The sequence below is a fragment of the Sebastes fasciatus genome, chromosome 8 (genome assembly GCF_043250625.1).
Source record: "Sebastes fasciatus isolate fSebFas1 chromosome 8, fSebFas1.pri, whole genome shotgun sequence".
Lineage (NCBI taxonomy): Eukaryota > Metazoa > Chordata > Actinopteri > Perciformes > Sebastidae > Sebastes > Sebastes fasciatus.
Genome location: NC_133802.1, coordinates 5049636 through 5071354, shown reverse-complemented (window position 1 = coordinate 5071354; position 21719 = coordinate 5049636). Strand labels below are relative to the sequence as shown.

At 41.8% G+C, this 21719-nt stretch overlaps 1 protein-coding gene across 2 annotated transcripts in view; it reads left to right on the top strand.

Annotated features, from left to right (window-relative positions):
- Positions 1 to 21719, top strand: part of LOC141772176 (vitamin D3 receptor A) — a 105206-nt gene that overhangs the window by 70676 nt on the left and 12811 nt on the right. For both annotated transcript variants that reach the window (XM_074642872.1, XM_074642873.1), the window contains 4 exons: positions 680 to 810; positions 15774 to 15958; positions 18784 to 18883; positions 20262 to 20439. In XM_074642872.1, the coding sequence (XP_074498973.1) occupies positions 680 to 810; positions 15774 to 15958; positions 18784 to 18883; positions 20262 to 20439 (594 nt within the window). The remainder of the gene's footprint in view (positions 1 to 679; positions 811 to 15773; positions 15959 to 18783; positions 18884 to 20261; positions 20440 to 21719) is intronic.

Genomic DNA, 21719 nt, shown 5'->3' with positions numbered 1-21719 from the left:
TTCCTTCAAAGGAGCATGCATTTTAACTTTAACTAAAAAGTCCTTTAGATGAAAGTTGCTTTCAGGGTTACTACGCTGAATGGAAAAGTATGGAATTTGAATTAAGTAATTTCCAGGTCTGGATAAGTTGAAAAAAAAAGAAAAGAGAGTATGGAAAAACATTTTTATTTCCAGACTATTGCCCCTACTTTTTTTTCGAAACTATAAAATTCAGAGTAAATTGATCATACAAGCAGCTGAGTGTTTTTCGTGGCGTTTGGAGCAGCCGGAGCAGCCAAAATATTTACTACTGTGTGAGAGAGCGCGGGCTAGAGCGAGCTTGATGTTCTCGAAAGCGAGGCAAGAAGTAGGCTATGGCGTGTGCCTCTACGCCTGTACATCACAGCCTGGGCCAGCACTTTGGCAAGGGCAGCGAAATGTGGGCTAACTATTCATTATGAGCAAAATAACAATAATGTAAAAAGTAACCAAAAACTGCAGGCTGACAGATACAAGCGGACCCTCGCAATTTGGACTGATCCTCATTTTGGTCGAAAGTTGAGGCTGGAAAAGTATGGAATTTTGAAATGGAAAATGTGTAGGAGCCCTGTGCTTTATCATCAATATGCAGTGGGATATTTTAACCAGCACGGAGAATAAACGATGCTAAATGATGAGTAATGGATTTGCTCTCCTACAGGCGCAGTATGAAGCGTAAAGCCGCCTTCACCTGTCCATTCAACGGGAGCTGCACCATCACCAAGGACAACCGGCGTCACTGCCAGGCCTGTCGTCTCAAACGCTGCATTGACATCGGCATGATGAAAGAGTGTGAGTAGACCTTTGCAGCGCTGCAAGGATTTTACAAAGTCACAGCTAGAGACAGAGGTGTGAAGTTGAGCTGCAAATGTTTTAGTGTCAAACCGTTTTCACATGATTTGTCTGAGAGTCACTGTTGTTCTCTCTCTATCTATCTACCTTGGTTGTTAGCTGTGCATCGAGCACAGAATTCGTAGATCAAAGAGATGATTTGTCTCATTTCCAATGCAGTTTCACTATCACAGTACTATCTAGGTCTCATTAAATTCTTCGTCTTACACACACATCTTACCCTATAGACATATTTTAAATTGTTGAAAGAAACTTTAGATTCAAATACTCATAACCAGATTAAATGTCTAAATAAGACATACTACTGCAGTACTGAAAGTAGGGTTTCTGAAGGTTGATACTGAGGTGATAATAAGGCAGGATGTAACATCTTTGCTTTTGATGTAATATTCATTAAGGCATCTGATACTGCTGCTTCTGATGCTGCTTCAGGATCAGTGCTGAGTTTGAAACCTGCAGCCATTTATTAGGACCGATAAAACCCACAGAGCAAAAACAGGACTCAACAGCACGACTCAGAGCAGGGCAGGTGCAATAAACAGGTTCGGTACACAGGTCTAACCTGTGTTAGATAAGGCAAAAAACATTGTCAGGGAAAAACAGACTGAGTTCAGAAAAAGCAGCAACACTAACGCTAGAAATGTCTGGGACGCTTGACTCAGGGGAAAAAGGCAAACTGGCACAGAGACAGGGAAACACACAGACTAAATACACTGGGGAGGTGAGGCTAATTAGGAGCAGGTGAGGATAATTAGGTGCAGGTGAAACCAATCGGGGAGGGGGGGGTAGGTAATCTCACACACAAGGGCAGGAAGTGAAGTATCTGAAATGAGAGGAGAGGTAAGTAACACAAAATAAAACAGGAAATCATAACTGAATGTTGTTGAAAATAAATCACGTAACCTAAGGAGCAGGACGAGACTCGACACCATAGCTGTATGAAATACAGTTAACACTGTTTTTATTTTCTTGCGCTTGACCTGCAGCATTTTACCCAGTTTTTGTTTTTTTGCACTGGACCGGATGGTATTTAGCCAGTGCTATATTTCAACACTTTCCCCATGTTATTACCCATACAGCCAGTTAGAGGAGGGCAGCCTGCAATCCTATTTAATGAGTTCAATCCAGTATTTAAATCAATGCAGTATTCAATATCAAAACTTAAAAGTCAACCCAGAATGAATCCCTGTAACTCCCATTTAAGTACTGGATTTCAAGCAATATTATTTTTATTTTAGTCATTATTTTTGTTTACTGATATTGTTTTATTGATGCTCTTTATTATGCCATCATCATCATTATTACAACTCTATCTAATATTGATTGGTTATATTTAGGGCTGTCAATTGATTAAAATATTTTATAGTGATTAATCGCATGATTGTCCATAGTTAATTGTGATTAATCGCAAATTAATCACACATTTTTTTTATCTGTTCAAAATGTACCTTAAAGGGAGATTTGTCAAGTATTTAATACATTTTTCAATATGGGTGTGGACAAATATGCTGCTTTATGCAAATGTATGTATATATGTATTATTGGAAATCAATTAACAACACAAAACAATGACAAATATTGTCCAGAAACCCTCACAGGTACTGCATTTAGCATAAAAAATATGCTCAACTCACAACATGGCAAACTGCAGCCCAACAGGTAACAACAATTGTCAGTGTGCTGACTTGACTATGTCTTGCCCCAAACTGCATGTGATTATCATAAAGTGGGCATGTCTGTAAATTGGAGACTCGTGTGTACCCATAGAACCCATTTTCATTCACACATCTTGAGGTCAGAGGTCAAGAGACCCCTTTGAAAATGGCAATGCCGGTTTTGCCTCATCGAAATTTAGCACAAGTTTGGAGCGTTATTTATCCTCCTTCGCGACAAGCGAACAAGTACGGCATGGTTGGTACCGATGGATTCATTAGGTTTTCTAGTTTCGTATGATACCAGTATCTTCACTTATGCTTTAAAACTGAGCCCGCTACAACCTACAAATTGCGTTAATGGGTTAAAGAAATTAGTGGCATTAAAAGGAATTTGCGTTAACGCGTTATTTTATCGCGTTAACTTTGACAAATTATATTATCTTTATTTACTTTCTAATACTCAGAAGTACAGAAAAGCTCAATAAATGCATTTATAGACGGGCCAACTGCCTGGAGAGATTAGTGTCAGGTTGGCTGCTGGAAGCAGTGAACTGGTTTCTTCCTGCTTACATAGCATTTAATCTAATATTTAAAGACATTCAGGAAGAACCGCAGCCAATAGAATCAATGGCAGGGTGTAAATTGATCTGATTTGAAACAAGGAGACAGTCTATAGTGGATATACATAAGGCAGGCTGTACCATATGGCAAACTCAGGTGTGGGTCAAATACAAGCTGCTAATAATAGTGTATTTAATCCTACCAGATGGGCTTTCCATCATCAGTGCGGTTTAGATGGTATCAATCAAAGTGTAGTAATTTATCTTAACTGGATGGAAATTGCATTTGTCTTATATGTTTGAAAGGCTGTTCTGCTCCAAACCATGTTGGTTATGCATACAGTAGCAGGGTGTAATACAAGTAGAAGGCGGTGTGAAGGGAGACAGAGACATCACCTCACCCCACGTTAACAGAAAACGCCACCTTGTCACAACTGATTCATAATTACTGACTCTTTATTCTGCATGCAAATTATCACATTATCCAGTAGTTATTAAGGAAGCATTGCTTTTCTTCATAACAGGGTTGCGAGGCAGGGTGCACTTGAATTTCAACAAACCAATGGGAAGTAGCACCAACAGCAGTGCATCAGCATAACCATGACAAGTAGTAGATGACAAGAGGAGAATGAGAGAGAGGGAAGGAAGGAAGGAAGCCGGGGGGGTGGGGGGGTAAAGTCGTGTACAACAATGGCTCTCTTTCTTTAAAGAGACAGACAATGGCCCCACATTTCCATTCACAAACACTGTGTGTGTGTGTGTGTGTGTGTGTGTTTGTGTGAAACAGAGATGATGCAGGGCAGGGTTCAGACTGCTGATAACCACTGTGTTGACCACAAATGGCCACATGACATTAGAGTGTCTGTATTGAGAGACTTATCAGTATAAAATGGCCTCTTTGTTTCTCACAGTTAGTATTCCGGTTCGTGGGGTGAAGGAAGTCCACTGTACTCACTGTTGAGTCGTACAGCTGCTCTGCTTGTCTCTCCGCCCCCAGGAAGAGCTCCAGGCTTTGGAGCACATTTTTCGTAGTGGCCAAGCGGTGGAATTACAATTTCTGTGTCCGTCACGTGATGCCATTTGGCCCAAAAATACTTTTTCCCATAGACTTACATTGGGAAAGAGACGTCTGTAAATCAGCGGAACGTTTTGTTTTTTTCTCAGGAAAAATCAACTTCTCAGTATGAACACTCTAATAGCCCTTATTTAAATCATTAGGTCCTAAAAGTGCACTAAAAGCCGATCCAGGGTTATTTCCCTTCCTCCGTTCATGTGAATGAACCCCAGACTGAGGGCTGGGAGGCGGAGTTAAAGCAGTGTTCATTTTGGCAGCTATTTTAGATTTAGCCTTGGTCTTAGACCAAAATACTAATTAGTTTGTCACATTTTAGTCATTTTTATCCTTCGTAGTTTTAGTCTAGTTTTAAAAAAGTCATTTGATTTTAGTCAAAATGTTTTCTCTCTTAATTTTGTAAGCTATTTTTTTTTTTTATTTAATGTTAGTCCTGTTTAGTCATCAGATTATATTGAACATTTCTGTCATTTTAGTCAAATTTATTTTACATAAAATGTAATCTTATCATTATCTGATGAAAAACACAGGTAGAATGATTAATAACGCAGCTTGCAGTTAGTTCGAGTTCCTCCTGAGTGAGCTCATTAATGAAGCGTGGTTCAGTCGCACCCACCGGTCCGTTATGAGAGCCAATCCGATATGCCAAAGATATGCGTTACTAAACCACCCGAACCTGACCCGACCCGCAAAGCACCAACTCTTTTCATTATAGTAGCACAATTGTCAGGATTGAGGTGTGAGACACGTGTTTGTGTGTGTGTGTGTTTGAGACAGAGAGAGAGTGATAGAGAGAGGGGAAGAGAAGGTGGAAGGTGACAAAAATACAGAGAGATTTTGATAAACTTTGTATGTTTTAAACTATATCTACTATAACTACGATATCGCATGTTTGTGCCGTCTCGTCATCGTCTAGTCTTAGTCACGAAAACAAAAGTTGTTGACAAACATATTTCGTCATAGTTTTCGTTAATGAAATTAACACTGGGTTAAAGGAAACGCTACTGCACCTGCTCTATGCACCCAATTGATGCGGAAGATCACTGGATGATCCGGGTACTTTATCACTCGGCAGTTGAGTTTTGGCTTCATGCGCCACGGAGCAACTCTCATAGGAATGAACGGGAGCCCGCCTACAACGCTGTATTCAGTTCTCTTTATACATCCACGGTCTGTACAGTGGCTGTAAACTGTACTGTACTGTACTGTCTGTACAAAACCTGACCTTCTGCAAGTAATAAACCTGTTTCAAGAATGTTTCATTAATGCCAACTGCAAAAGCAGAATCGCTCTGGGGTGGCGCTGAAAATAAAGCAGGACGATACGCTAGCAATTAGTTTGTGACCTTAAAAATCACAAATTCACATTATTAACTCTGGTTAATTCCCATCACAGTTGTCTGAGTGCCGCAGGTCCAGTATGTGTTCATCTGCAGTCCGTGATTGGAAACTGTCAAAATGTCATCCTGCACTGCAGATCCACAGGTTGCATTTATTAAATGTTGTGCAACAAGCACCAGGCAGCTTATATAACCACACAGGTAACTAATCATTCATATCCTGGCGTTGTACAACTTTATGTAGTGCAAATCAGTATGAATTTTAATTAAAAAGAAAATGACTTTTGCAGAAATGTGCTGGCATGACTGTGGTGAAGTTGGCAGACTCGTTCATTTAATCTGGCTTTGCTCTGATGTAAAATTGATTTGCTTTCCTCAATGATGAATGTGCATTCCCTTCAGTCCTGCAATATGTATTTGCGAAAACTACTTGAGAATGTAAAGTAAAAGCAATCACTGTCCGTTATTATCTCTGCATTCATAGCTTTAAACAGGCCATCTCTATTAACTGCTCTTTCTCCTGTGTCGATGCGGCCTTGTGCATCTGCTCATGACCTGACCCATGATGACGTTTATATTCCTATTTAAGATGAATAAGGATCAAGAGATGCACAAGAAAATGAGTGTGCGTCTGGACCAATCAATGTCCTGTGAGGGGCTACTGGCAGCTACAGGCGTCGGTTAAGTGTGTGTGTGAGACGACACAGAGAGACGACTGTTCGTTCTAAACAACAATGACGGCTCCTGAAGAGGTTAGCGTAGCTGCTGCAATAGCATCAGTTATATCAGAACTGGAGAATGTTTCTTCATTGAAAGAATATATATATATATAAATAAATATTGTCATTAAATTACAGTATCTTGCTTCACTGGCAGATAATTGTACTCTTACTAAAATAATACATCTTTATTTGAATAACTTTTTTGGCTGGACCGCAGAGGGCCAGCCCCTAGGAACGCAGAAGTCAATCACTGAGTGATGAAGTTGCTCGATTGTGTAGCATAGTGTTGGAGTTTCCTCATTGGCCGTTGCTCTTTCAAAATGAAAAGGCGGAAACAGTCCTTTGTTTACGTTACGTTTTCGTTTTCAGGGGGGCGTGTAAGCGGTTCCACTCACAGGCTCGAGTGCACCTCTACCGGCGCATTTCCACCAGATCTGGTGGGCGTCTCAATGCTTTCCATTCATTTCCTCTGGAGAGCAGGAGAAACAGTCGCCCAGTGCACGGTGGGAGTATCGAATTGGAGAGGGTCTGTATTTGCATAACGTTGAAAAATCTCAACGTTATGCAAATGAGCCCGGTTCACGAAATTTGGACTAAGCTGTCAAACTAGGCAATCTAGTTCTAAAAGGAAAAGGACATTGAGCAGTGGCATAGCCTATGTCTCGCCTTAAATGTTTTCAGAAGTAGATTTCGGTGGATTGTTTAGACCGAATAACATAAAGTTTATGAGCAGGCCACCATGTTGTTTCCTGTTTGAAACGGCGAGCAGAAAAAAAGGGACTAATCAGGTGCATTCCTGCTGGATTTAACATTATAGACACGACCACTGACTATTTATGTAATAATTTAGCCACAAATTCACAGACTGACCAAACACGGTCCAGACATATACTCGTTTTTGACCGAGTCTTGTTATATAACATTTTCTTGAAAGACGTTTTGACCAAGATTTCCTGATGTAAAGTTGACGAGACTGAATAAAAAGAATCAATTGCTATTAGGATTAGATTTCAGGATGTATTGATGCATTGTTTTCCCATTATAACTCTTCATTACCTCCGCCAAGGCCGAAGGCCTAGGAAGGAGGTAATGTTTTCACTGGCGATGGTTTGTTTGTTTGTTTGTCTGTTAGCAAGATTACTCCAAAAGTCTGCGATGGATTTCAATGGAATGTTTTGGAGGGGTGGGGTGTAGCACAACGAACAATCCATTCGATTTTGGTGGCGATCCGGATCGTGATCCGGATTCAGGATTTTTTTTAAGGATTCCAATCAGCCTGAGCATTTAAACCACAGGGCATAACACATGCGCAGTGTAACTGACAACGCGTGACCCCGCCTCCTTCTGAGAGCAGAGAGATACGTGTGTGGATGTGTGTGCAGATGTCCGTCCGCGTCGAGAAGAAAAAGCGGTAGATGACGGGATGAGAGACATTGTAGTGTAACGTTATACAGACATAACAAGGCTACGTCACACGGAAACACACCATGTTAATAATAAGCCGACCACTCACGGTACCGCCAGCTGTGAGCTGTGATCTGTTTTTTAAAGTCACGCGTTGGCGGAGGTCTGCACTCTCCAAGTGCAATTCTAGCTTTTAATGGAATGTGGTATATTATGTTCATGAATACATCTTTGAGGATTAATTACAATTCAGTTACCCTCTGTTGTTGTGGGTATGTGTTTGTCTGCCTTGAGCTATCCTCTCTTTATCTTGGCAGCTTTGTTAAAGCTTCACCACCATTCAGTTAGAACTGTGCGTGTGTGTGTGTGTGTGTGTGTGTGTGTGTGTGTGCGTGTGTGTGTGTGTGTGTGTGTGTGTGCCTTCTGTAAGCTGTGCCAGCTGAGTTCGTAGTAACAACCCCTATGCTGTCCTCATTTGACAGAGGTTAGAGAGATGCCAGGGAAAGACCTCCCCGCTTGTGTGTGTGTGTGTGTGCGAGCGTATGTATTTGCATGCTTGCTGCGTTGGCCTGTTTTTGGGGGTGAGTATTCGTAACAGGATTTGAATCACAGGAGAGTTTCTGAACTGTTTTAGCCTTTAGATGATTGAATTCCCGCCCTGGGTGTCTTTCAGGGGCAAAGCTTCTCCCGCGGTGTTGCCCTCCATTTGCCTCCCTAATCTATATTCTTCATCCTCTCTCTGACTCTTTTGTATTCTGTCTCTTTGACAACCTTTGCACCTGCATTACCATGAGGGCCAGATGCTTAATTTATAGTTGGATAGGCATGTCAAATGGAGGTGTATATGGATAAAAAAACAAAAAACAAAGGCTTTGTCTCCTAGACTATTAAGCTTATCTTTCAAAGCATTTCCATCCATATAGATTTGTGTGATGTGCTTTCCACAGACAATCAAATGTTGTGTGCCTCTTAGTTTTCATATTTGTAAGAAACCACAAAGTTATAGCTCTTTTACCTTTACTTTCTATGTAATGTTACTTTTGACAACAATATCTAGGAGTTCGGGAAGAACCTGAGCAGTTCTCAGCTGCCTGACATTAGCCTGGGCTTGAGTTACTATTAGTTATGATTTGAGCATATTTGTATGCTAAATGCAGTACCTGTGAGGGTTTCTGGACAATATTTGTCATTGTTCTGTGTTTTTAATTGATTTCCAATAATTTATAAATACATATTTGCATAAAGCATATTTGTCCACTCCCATGTTGATAAGAGTATTAAATACTTGACAAATCTCCGCTCAATTTGCGATTAATCGCTATTAACTATGGAAAACCATGCGATTAATCGCGATTAACTATTTTAATCGATTGAAATCCCTAATTATTTTGTATCATTCCGATAATGGAATTATAGGGGATAAATTATTGGCTGATAATATGAAGCCAAATTTCTTTCATTGACTTAACCAGCATGGCATCTACAAACTCTGATACAGTCAGATTTGGTTAGGTCAGAGCTATGCAATATTTAATCGACCAATCTTTGCTCACTAAATCTTAGCCTTTCTTTCCCCGAATTTCTTTTTAAGATACAAAAATGTGAAATGATATGTTATCCACCAGCTGAAAAAAAAAATCCCCATCGTGCATTGGGATCGAGCCATAGGTTAGCCATTTCGCGTGACGTATGTGGGTGCTCTGATGCCTGAGTGACCTGAATTTACCTCCTGTAACATCACACTCCCAGGCCACACACACCAGATCCAGCTTGACATGTATCACACCAAATCTGAGCAGCATCCATTGTGTTTAACTGGTCGGTCGGCTGGTTAATGAGTAAGCCCGCTGCGAACCTCTAGCCTCCACTACAAGGAGACTCTGCCTTTCCCTCTTTGTTAGTGTCTCTGGCATTACTGGTGTTGACCAAACACCCCCCCCCCCCCCACCCCCTCCACCCTTCTCTGTTTGCCTTTCTTTCTATCTTTCTTTCTTTGCTCGTCTCTGCCACGCAGGGCACCACATCACCGCATCCAATCAGTCACTTTCCAAACAGCAAACTTTCTTTTGGTAAACTGCGGTGCATCTGCCAAGCGCAGTGGGGTGGTCAAGATGTTGCTTTGATGGTCTGTTGTTTTTTTCTGCCTTAATGATGCCATCCGAGGCTCTAACTTGGCTGGGGACTGACTGGTTCAATCATGTCCCGGACTTAGAATAGCTGCTTTGACGGCCTCTGCCAAACTTTGACCAAACTGTGCCTATTCATGATTGGGTTTCTGGCTACATGCTTGGATGTCCTCACCACAAGGAGTGGTTCTAGGCAGCCGTCTCCTGGCTTGGGACTGGATGGACATTGGAGCGCAGCCAAAGCCTAATTAATGACGGTGGGTTAAAAGAGATGAAAGCCAAGTAAATCCTTTGGTTAGCTAAGCAGTCAGATTCATTCAGTTGCCTTTTTAAGCCTCTGTAGCCAAACTGTTGTTGTTGTTGTCTGCATCGCCACATTATGCGGTTATGTAACGCTGCTTCTGTGGTTGCAATCCAGGGTGCAATCACTGAAAATCTACTTCAAATATAGTTGTTTACAGCTTCCAGGAAAACAACCAGTATTTAGTATGAGGAGCATGATGGGAACACTATTTAATTTAGAGTTATCTGTGCCATCCCATTGGTCTTTTAAATTAGCAGTTACTGTAAAGTATGTATTTATTTGGTGTCTTTATTCCTTTGATCCAAATATGTACTGACCATTGTCAAGGCCCAACGTTGTAGCAACATGTTGTTGACATTTAAGGAATAGGTAACAGATTTAGAAATTGCTGTATTAACAGAATAAGACATTAAAACTTAGAGAAGGTTACCACAGCTGACAAACAAAACAGTGTATGGAGCTTTTATCCTGCATTCAGCCTACATGAACAAGGTCTCTATCTCTTAAAAACGGTACGCTGCCATACCTATAAGCCTAAACAAATAGCATCATTTGATGGTGCTAAATTTAATGTCAGTTAAGTATGAATATGAGACGGTGTCTGTGTTGCTGCCAGAGCGTATGGGAGCGTATTGTGACCTCATGGCTCTGGGCCTGTCTCTCTTTGGCAGTCATGCTGTCTGTCTGCACAGTTGAGCGCTTCATGGGTAATCGGTCACCGTGGCAGAGAGTCAAAAGGATAATATGGGCCGAGGCATTCAGGGGTCAGTGCATTACTCTGGCAGTGACCCACAGAGCCAGGCTTCAGACCTGGAGGAAAGGAATACTAACTGTAACATACCACTGAAGTAATATGTTATTGAGCAGCATTTCTATATTCTGTGCTGTTCCTTTGTTCCCTGTGTGCTATTTCTTTTTTTAGGGTGCCACATTATACTGAAGAAGAAAAGCTGTGTGCAATTAACTTGCTATGTATTATACGATCAAGATAGGAACTGTGGTTTAGCAAATATTGTGTTTCCTTTTTCGGTTCAGTGGTAAATATTTACTCTGAATATATAATTGTATGGTTTTCCTCATGTGTTGTTAGCTCTGCATTCTTTGCACAGTTTTCTGCGTGTGCTGGGAAGCTTGCAACGTGTTCTTATTGCCGTCAGCAACATCAAACACCGACAACACTCTTCGTGCTTCTTTCTCTAGGGCTGGGTTCTGAAACATATAGTAGACGAACACATACCTGATTAGAGTATGTTAAAGTTTAAAGATTTTAAATTCGAAATTCAGAAAATCTATGATTGAGGGATTGCCTCCACACGGCTTTCAACATGGCGACGGCTGAGTCGGCGGCTAACAGCTAATGGTGTTAACAGTATGAACAGTGCTGACAGGACAGTGTTTAATGAGGGGGAATAACGAGTGTCCGACAGACCGCGTGTGTTTGCGTTGCTGGTGGCTTCGTGCTCGCCGTTGTCACACACAGCGCGACAGACCGCGTGTGTGTGGCGGCGGTGAGTGTGGGGTTGTTGATGGCATTATAGCTGTGAACGTAGCTGTAGCAGTGTGTGAAAGGTTTATTTGTCGGTGAATAAATGCTACAACTCCTCAAGACCCGAGCCAACTTCCTGTATCTGCAACACCGGCTCAGACTCACTTAAATTGGGCTGTTAAGGTGGACCAGCTATTCTCCTTTAAGCGACAAGCCTCTCCTCTTAGTTTTGCTCAGTATTTTATTTAATTTCTAATATTTCTTTTAACCGATTAACCGTTAAAATTCTTAATGTCGGTTAATGGTTAAACGGTCAATTATTAACATCCCTATTTGCAACCAAAAGTGACACGAGAGGGTGGAGCTCAGTACAACTGAACGCTGAATAAGATATATTTAGGCAACCAAAAAGGTAATTAATAATTGCCTTCCATGAACTGAAAACACACTGTGACAGGGGTTTAAGTTGTAAGAGGAAAACTCGGACAAAGTTGTGGTAGCGATTTGTCAATCGCAAGGTAGCCCCGCCCTAAAGCATACCTTGCTTGATGGTCTATTTGACTCTAAATGGGACCATAATTAACTAAATGAACATCATGCTGTATTGAAGAAGACTTGTAACTATCGACTGAGACCATAAACTCATGTTTACAATGTTTACTGAGGTAATAAATCAAGAGAAGTAGGCTCATTTTCTCATAGACTTATACAATCAGACTTCTTCCTCAGGAGTCGCCCCCTGCTGGCTGTTAGAAAGAACGCAAGTTTAACGCACTTCAGCATTGGCTTCACTTTTCAGACCCGGAGGTTGCCGCCTGATGTGGGTGTGTTCGTTCAGTTTGTGCGTTTTATAATGAGCATTTACAGGCACATATTTGGCATGGTTTGTATTTTATGACATCTATAATCATATAACTCAATTAAAACAATGACAGTGATGTAGTGTTAAAATGTGTTTCAATTTAAGTTTTTACAAAGTAGTCTTAACTAGAATTGTATCACAGAAGGATTTTTTTCAGACCGCCTCATTACAGATGTCACATCCGCACACGGAACATTTGAGCCGCCTGTTTTTCATCTTTATAAAATCCCTTCAGGCACAGCTTGTATTCCAGGGTTTCCTGTTTCACACCATGAGTGGCCGCTCTGCAACACACATCCAGATGTTGGTCGATCAGTCTGTTGCTGAGAGGCGTCTTTAAAAGAAACATATTGTACTGCAGGAATTGTGTGTTGGTGTTAGGGTTAGGGCTTTCTCTCTTGTTGTGTTGAAAATACTGTAGCCTTTCCACAACAACAGTTTAAAGCAGAGCAACTGGACTGACGGCAGCTGCCTGGTTTAGGGTGGGTAGATCTCAGAGGGCTGTGAGATACCAGCCATAGAAACTAGACCTGTAGAGACTCAGCACTGAGTTAAAATTGAAATTTTAGAAAGCCAAAGGACTGAGGTGCTTTTGCTAGTGTGACTAACTCAGCCTTTCCGCTACACTCATCCACTCATGGCCGACCACAGCTGAATTCTCAGCACTCCGTTCATAATATTGCCGTATCTGTCACTGCTTGGCAACAGTCATTCTGTCATTCACTGTATTTTCACAGCAAATGTGCCAGTATTTTCAGCTCTGCCCTGTTCTGTTAAATGCTGCAATGAGATGACGTTGATGCGTAAAGCTACGGGATGAGTTGACACTAATTCAGCACCACCTAACCAGTTAGCTGACATTGCCAAAAGTTGACCTTAATTATTTTTTTAAAGCTGGGGTAGGAAGGTTGGAGCAGGCAGTTTTGTTTTTTTATGAAACTGTCACAATATCCTGAGAGTAGTGCATGAGACAGGTAATCTGAAAAAAAAAAATCATGTGCCTCTGTGTCCTCCGGTGCTCCTAATGGCAACTGCAAGATTTCACAGACCGGAGGAAAACAACCAATCAGAGCCGAGCTGGAGCCTCGCCGTCTCTGAGCAGCTGTCAATCACTCGCAAACTTCGATCAAACAGCAGCGCTGATCAAATATGAATCTACATTCTGTTACTGTAATGCCTATTTCTCGATTCCCTGTTTTCAGAAACATATTTTAGTGTTATACTATTAAGCTGTAAAATGAGAAAGTTTGTGACCCAGCCGCCATGTTGAGATCAGTTGGGGAAATACCAAGCACCGCCCATCACCCGGAGCAAACTTTCTCATTTTACAGCTAAACAGTACACTACAAGATGTTTCTGAAAACATTTTATGCGAGAAATAGCCATTACAGTTTGATCGGAGTTTGCGAGTGATTGACAGCTGCCTCTGTTGAATGAACAGCCAATAGGAACGCTCTCTCCCTGAAATGACCTGTGATTGGCCAAAGTATCCGGGGCTAGATTTTCTAAAGCCTGAAAACAGAGCCATGAGGAGGTGCAGAAGTCTAGTTTTCTCTCAGAACACTTGATTACAATATGCTGAAAGGTTATTATGGAATTTTTACACAATGATGCCTAAAATATTCCGCCCGCTGCCACTTTAAGTTATTGAAAAGTATTTAAAAAAACACTTAAATTCAAAATCTTCATTCTTTATGTCTCGGAGTGCATTGGGTTCCCAATTCATTAGAGATGGATGTAAATCTGTTGTGATCTGTAATAAATAATGTGTTGTGAATATAGGATTATAAAGTAATGCTCTGGGACATGTGGAAGTGGCATGCAAACCCAGGAATTCCCAAAAGATCCTCTCATCTAGTCAAACCTAGGAGAGTCACTCTAAACAGTATGTCTAATCCTTTCTGCACCACAGTTCCACTCTGCCTGCAGTCTCTACTCCTGCAGCATGAATAAAGCAAAAGGCACTTAAACATCCAACACCCGCCGCATCAGCCGTAGCAAAAAGGCAGCAGACATGACAGGCCTTCTGCGTGCCAAGCTCTGGAGATGTATGGTTCATGTAACCCGGGATGGAAATATTTGGAGCTTACATTACAGCTCCTTCACCTAGTTTTGAAAGCTAACTTTGTTTAACTGCTGACAAGTAGCACTTTTTTTTCTTAAAGCCACAATTCATCCTAAAACTGAATTCATTATTCCTGTTATCGTAGCCAGTTCAGGCAATATTTTTGGCATATGAACATCCCGCCTAAATTGCCATGAGTGAGCACTTAATGATATTGCCTTTGAAAATGTCTTGATGTCATCCAAAGGGTTGTTAAGGTACAACATAAGAACTGCTTTCCTTTTTTTTTTTTAAGTTTTTTTTTCAGTGTGCGTCCTAACTTCATTTTCCCTGTTTCAATTTAGTTTTACGAGTTAGCGAGCTAGCGAGCGGGTAACATAATGCAGGAAATGCAAAGGCATGATGACAGAAATTATAAAATTACGAAGACAAACAACATATGACTAAAATTACAATATATTAACTTATTATGCACCGAAAAATGACTGGCCTCCGCCATCAACACACTTGTCACAACTCGGAGCTTTCAGAAACTTTCCACTTACGAGGTTCTGAATACCACAAGTGGGGGAAATTCATATGGACTCTTCTTGTGAACACGGTGAACACGACCCCATTTGAAGGCACCATTAGCTCCACCCTCCTGTGTCACTTCTGGTTGCAAAAAAACAAGATGGCAACGGCCAAAATGCTGAACTCGAGGCTTCAAAACGGTAGTCCACAAACCAACGGATGACATTACGATGACGTTGGTCCACTTATTATATACGGTCTATGTGCCCAAACACACAACACAATTAGAGCTCCTCCAGTCACAATTATTACCTTCGGTTCTTTCCTGTGCGTAATAATGTAATGCAGAAAGGGTAAAGAGAGTGTGGTGTCACTACACTATGTGACACCTTGTGTGCGTGTTTACTTTCACTAGATTAGACACAATGAGAAGAGCCCAGATCAATTACCCCATGTGATACTTGAGGTGTTAATGGAGTTCCCTCTTGATTAAATCCAAGACTTGTTTGCAGCTTTCTGCCTTTTGGTTCTTTTCTGATGGATCATCAGAGTTTCAATGTTTGTACTAACATGAAGGCAAGCCATTACTATGAGGAATTTAATGTATAATGTAGGAACAGTTGAAGGCATGATTAGGTGTGTTCAATGGTAATCTTTACTGATTTAGCTTGTTGTTGTGTTTTTCATTCTCTCTCTGGACAGCTTTGACATCAGTATTTGTGAATGTGCGTGTGCTGAGTTGTTTTTTCAATGCAAGATATTTTAATCTATCCTCCATTCCGTCCTCTATTGCAGTCATCCTGACAGACGAGGAGGTTCAGAGGAAGAAGGACATGATATTGAAGAGGAAAGAGGAGGAGGCGGCCCGGGAGGCGATGAGGCCACGTCTGAATGAGGAGCAGGCCCGGATCATCTCCAGTCTGGTGGAAGCTCACCACAAGACCTATGATGCCTCCTATTCTGACTTCTCCCGCTTCAGGGTTAGTCCAGAACAGAAGTTTCTTCCTTTACCAAAAACCACACTCACATTATCATCTGTGCAGCCAAAATCACTTTGTTGTCCACCATAAATATGGGTGGAGCAGGTCATGATGTCATGCAACGGAAGGGAGGGTTGCCTGAAGCACGGAATCGGGCCATAATACTACAGTTTCCAGTAAAAAGCTAATTGATACAAGGGCGACTTATTTTTTCTACATACGGCACAGTGTACGTGATATGTATTTTCAAATTAGCAGCCTGCCACTATAGAAATTAAATTACTTGGGGGTTAAATGCTACAGAACTGAGCAAACAAAACAGGATATGGATACCATCTGCTCTGGTTTACCACGACACGACAGACCTTGCCATGCTCTCTTTTAGTTTGTGTCCATGAATTGGCAGAAGTATAAAGTATGTAACTGTACTTACTAACTTTATACCATGGCCACTGAGAATTCAGAATTTTGTTTGGCTGGATTAACCCTTAGTAACCGGACTAGGGATGCACCGACCCCACTTTTTCAGTCCAGATAGCGATACCAGGTCTTTGGGTATCGTCCGATACCGAGTACCGAGTACCGATCCGTTACCGGTGTTTAATTAATAAACTGTATGCCTCACTGTGTGTAAGTGACTGGGATCATTCTGTTATGTGTACGGCAACATCCGGCTTGACTTAAATATTGCTTTCCTAACTTTGTAAAACAAAATGTAACCAATAAATACATTATCAAAAAAAATCTTCAAAATTATCAGGAATTACAATTCAAACCTTTTTAATGTAGCAACAAATTGTTCAAAATTTAAACAGGAATTAAAATTCCAGTATATAATGTATTAATAATATAATTAAATTGTATAGATAGGCCCCATTGTCACCGATACCCGATCCAGCTATTTGAGGCACTGTCGGCCCGATATCCGATCCGGTATCGGTATCGGTATCGGTGCATCCCTAAACCACACAGTATAACCGGACGACTATGGCGTAGGGGTTTTGTTCGTGGTTCTTAATGAATGCACCAGTATTAAACTGCAGGCAGCAGCGTTGGAAATTAGCACCAGCCACCAGCCAAATGCTGATAAAATATGCAAGTGGCTGCTAGATATGCTTCCCTCACCAGCCAACAAAACAATGGTAATCTATTGAGTGGCTGGTAGAGTTTGAAGTCCGACAGGCACAGTGGCAGGTAAACAAAAAAAGTTATTTCCCAACACTTAACGGCTTGCCTTTTACTTGTGCGACACAAGCATATATGCGACCCGTTATGGACCTTTCACACAGAACGTGGGAACAGCATGACTGCGATCTGAAATTCATTATTTCCCACGGCTTGTGCGGTGCAACAACGGCTTTTTGCTGCATCGAGCAAAGCACAAGCTTCCAAGTGGTGTAAAATGAACTGTACTGTGTGTGAAAGTAATGGGATTCAGCAACGCTCCTTTGATCTTGAGAGAGCAGTAAACAGTAAAAATTGTCTGTAACCGCAGTCGTATTTACTTCAGACCAATACGTCAGCTACCATCGCCTGCGTGTGTTTCTCCAATTTCCTTTACACCTGTAATGAGAGTCACCAAAGGCGTTTAACCGAACCGACAGAAGCGTCGTGTTTTCCTCCTCCACGTCATGAACTTGATACTCTCACATTATCTCTGCGGACCACAACACAAAAATTGGGTCGTCCAAAGTAAATGAGATGGAGGACGCAGATTGGATGGAACGTCTGAGAAAGTATCAAAACACTTTTCCCTTTGTCTGTGATTCATCAGCTTCAAGTGTTATTCTAGCACACACTGTGCAGACCCAGATACTGAGTTGTGGGTGTCACTTTGAACTGTGTGGGAATAAGATGAAGCACTTAATCGCCTCTGATGAGTTTAACAAAAAAACTAAGATGTGTTTCGAAAAGTGATTAGTTGTCGTTTTCTTTAAGATAAATAAAGTGGATGCACATTCAATAAGAACATGACATGGGCAACAAAGGGCTGTCAAAGTTAAAGCGATAATAAATATCAGTTTTAAAGCTGGAGTGAAGATACTGGTATCATGGTGAGGAAAAACTAGCAAGCCATTTTCAAAGGGGTCCCTTGACCTCTGACCTCAAGATATGTGAATGAAAATGGGTTCTATGGGTACCCACGAGTCTCCCCTTTACAGACATGCCCACTTTATGATCATCACATGCAGTTTGGGGCAAGTTATAGTCAAGTCAGCACACTGACACACTGACAGCTGTTGTTGCCTGTTGGGCTGCAGTTTGCCATGTTATGATTTGAGCATATTTTTTATACTAAATGCAGTACCTGTGAGGGTTTCTGGACAATATTTGTCATTGTTTGACAAATCTCCCTTTTAAGGTTACATTTTGAACAGATAAAAAATGTGTGATTAATTTGCGATTAATCACGATTAACTATGGACAATCATGCGATTAATCGCGATTAAAAAATTTAATTGATTGACAGCCATAAAAGAAAGTGATATTTCATGAAAAGCAAAAATTGTCATTGCTTTTTAGAGAACTTCTAACTTTAATCTTTGTGTAAACATAGAAATAAACCACTTTTTGGTTTTATGGTGCCCCCCCAAAGATCTAAGTGAACTTCTTAACCTTAGAGCCTGTTTCACAAAGCAGGATCACTGAGTTAAAGCCAGAACCCCCTTTAATGTGAAAATGGGCCAAAGTTAAATAAGAACAATTCTAGATGTTATTCAGCAGAGTGATCCAAGTAACTTGTTGATCCTGCTTTGTGAATCAGGTTGTATTACAGTGATATAATAGTGATATTCATATTTGTGTTTCTCTGTGTGTGTTTGCAGCCTCCAGTGCGTGAAGGCCCAGTAACACGCAGTGCCAGCAGAGCCGCCTCCCTTCACTCTTTGTCTGATGCCTCCTCTGACTCATTCAACCACTCACCTGGTGAGAGTCCTTCTCCTCCTGTCCTTCTTCGCTTTCATGCCTCAGGGTTAACTTTACCAAGGACCCAGCCGTGAAGAGCTCTATTGATTTGTACATTTTAAGGCCCAGACAAACCAACCCGACATCAAAGAACTAGCGGCGACGAATGCCGACCTTTGAGTCGCTTCACGTCGCCTTTGTCTTGGCTAAAATGCTGTACTCGAACACGCCGCCAAGACTACAGCCGACGGTCAATTACCACGTACGCTCTGCGCTTGCCTGAGATGAAATAACTCTCCCTACCAGAAGGACACGGTAGTCTGTATTTGTCATTCGAAAAGGGAAACCAGAAGACCGAGGACGGCGGATATACAAGCTGTTGTTATGATAAGTACATGAAACAATGCGGCATTTGCTGACCACTCAGCTTCATTTCAGACGGTCATGTCGTTGTGAAAATATCCGTGTGTTGGAGCGATCACATGAGATGAGATGAAGATGAAAAAGGAGAAGAGCCTTCTGTGCTTTTCCTTTCGACTTTACACGTTGGCTTGCTTTCCTTACTTCTGTTTCTCTTCTCATGCACTGATTAATTCAAGCTGAACAGCCATTCAGACCGATCTCTCTTACCGACTCGCTCCGCCGCCGATTCAACATGCTGAATCGGCCGAAAAACCTCTGACAAGGGCAGTCTAGAGCCGACGGTGTGGGACACACCGAAAAAACTAGGCCGACAGACGCTCACAGACGGCCCCAAACTGTCCGACGGCCGACCGTCAGCTTGGTGTGTTAGAACCTTTAAAGTTACAAGCATCAATCTGGTGCAATTTGAGAGCAAAATTTAGAGGCTATGAAGAACTTTGTGCTCTTGTAAACAATTTTGTGCTCTAGTAAATTTAATCATAAGCACATTGATTGTATAGATATGAATGGTGATGAAATGGCAAAAAAGTCACACCCACACAGCATGGTAAACAAGACGGGGTCCGTGTTTTAAGACGGGTTGAGTGGGTTGCCAACATCGCCGCAGACCCCTGACGCACTGAGGACAGTCGTGCTAGGAGCAGGAATCCCCGTTGTTCCCCACAGGGGAGAAAGGGCGTAGCGAGAGCACCAAGTCCACAGCCCTGGGAAGCGACGAGGCTCGGGGGAGGGGTACTGCAAAGCTCACAGCTGGAATCGCAAGCCACCTTTACCCCGGGGGCCTTTCCAAGCCGACCTACCGCCACGGAGGAAATGTGCCAGTCGGCGCCGGGGAGAGGTCCACGAGGGGGATCCTCCCACACCGAGTGTTCGTCCCTAACGCGCCGAGTTGAATGCCCCAGGCACACTGCATGGATCTTCTTGCTTCCTTCCTTCCTCTGTACTCATCTTGTCTCCTAATCCCATCCTCAAACAGAGTCTGTGGACACCAAGATGAACTTCAGCAACCTGTTAATGATGTACCAGGACGGCGCTAGCAGTCCAGACTCCAGTGAGGAGGACCAAAAGCTGTCCATGCTGCCCCACCTGGCTGACCTGGTCTCCTACAGCATCCAGAAGGTCATCGGCTTCGCCAAGATGATCCCAGGCTTCAGGTACAAACTGAGAGCACTGCAAGGATTGCTGCTAGATTTTGAGGTATCATCGCAGGATAGCAGCATGGATTGCTGTCTGTCAGTGTTTTTTTTTATCCTAGGAGTCAACAAGTTCAGACTTTTGTTTGCATGATTCTTTCTGCATCTAAAATGACACATTTGATCTAATTAGATATATATTTTTTTAAATCTGCAACTATTTTGATAATGGATTCATCATTTGAGTCATTAAAGTGGCAGTAGGTATATTTTTGGCGTCATTCGGCAAACATTCCATAATAACCTTTCAGCATATTGTAATTCAAGTGTCCTGAGAGAAAACTAGACTTCTGCACCTCCTCATGGCTCTGTTTTCAGGCTTTAAAAAAATCTAGCCTGTGATGGGAGACTTTGACCAATCACAGGTCATTTCAGAGAGAGTGTTCCTATTGGCTGGTGGGCGGTGCTTGGTATTTTCTCATCTGATCTCTGAAAACATTTGAGGCGAGAAATTGGCATTACAGTAACAGAATATCGATTCATATTTGATCAGCGCTGCCTAGTTTGACCGTTTGATCAGAGTTCGCGAGTGATTGACAGCTGCTCAGAGACGGCAAGGCTCCAGCTCGGCTCTGATTGGTTGTTTTCCTCCGGTCTGTGAAATCTTGCAGATGCCATTAGGAGCACCAGAGGACACAGAGGCACATGATTTTTTTCAGATTACCTGTCTCATGTACTACTATCAGGATATAGTGACCGTATTATAAAAATAACTTTTTTTAATATTTGCTCCATTTCTATCCACTGCAGCTTTAATCAAGCTAAAAAGCCAACATTTGCTGGTTCCAGCTTCTACAATTTGAGGATTTGCTGCTTTTGTTTGTTTTAAAAATGGATAATAATGATATTAATGATATGATATGTCACTTTTGGCTCTGCAAAATCAAGATGGACATTTTTCACAATTTTACGTCATTTTATAGATGAAAGGATTAATCAGATAGATCATGGTAGATAAGTCAGATGAATTGAGAAAAATAAAAAAGAATGCTAGTTGCAGCCCTGATAGAGACTCCTGAAGCTGACCTGTACCTTTGATTGGCTCAGAAGGGCTCTGACATTAATCTGCAATATATGTTATTATCCTCTTGGCCATAAATCATATTCTGTTATGTTGAAAATTAAACTTTATTACCCCTGCAGCGATCCGCTGCTTTACTGAGCTCTGGTTATGATTTGTTGACTAGTAAAATTCTGCTGCATCCAACCGGCAGCACGCACAGACAGGAAGGCTAGCAGCC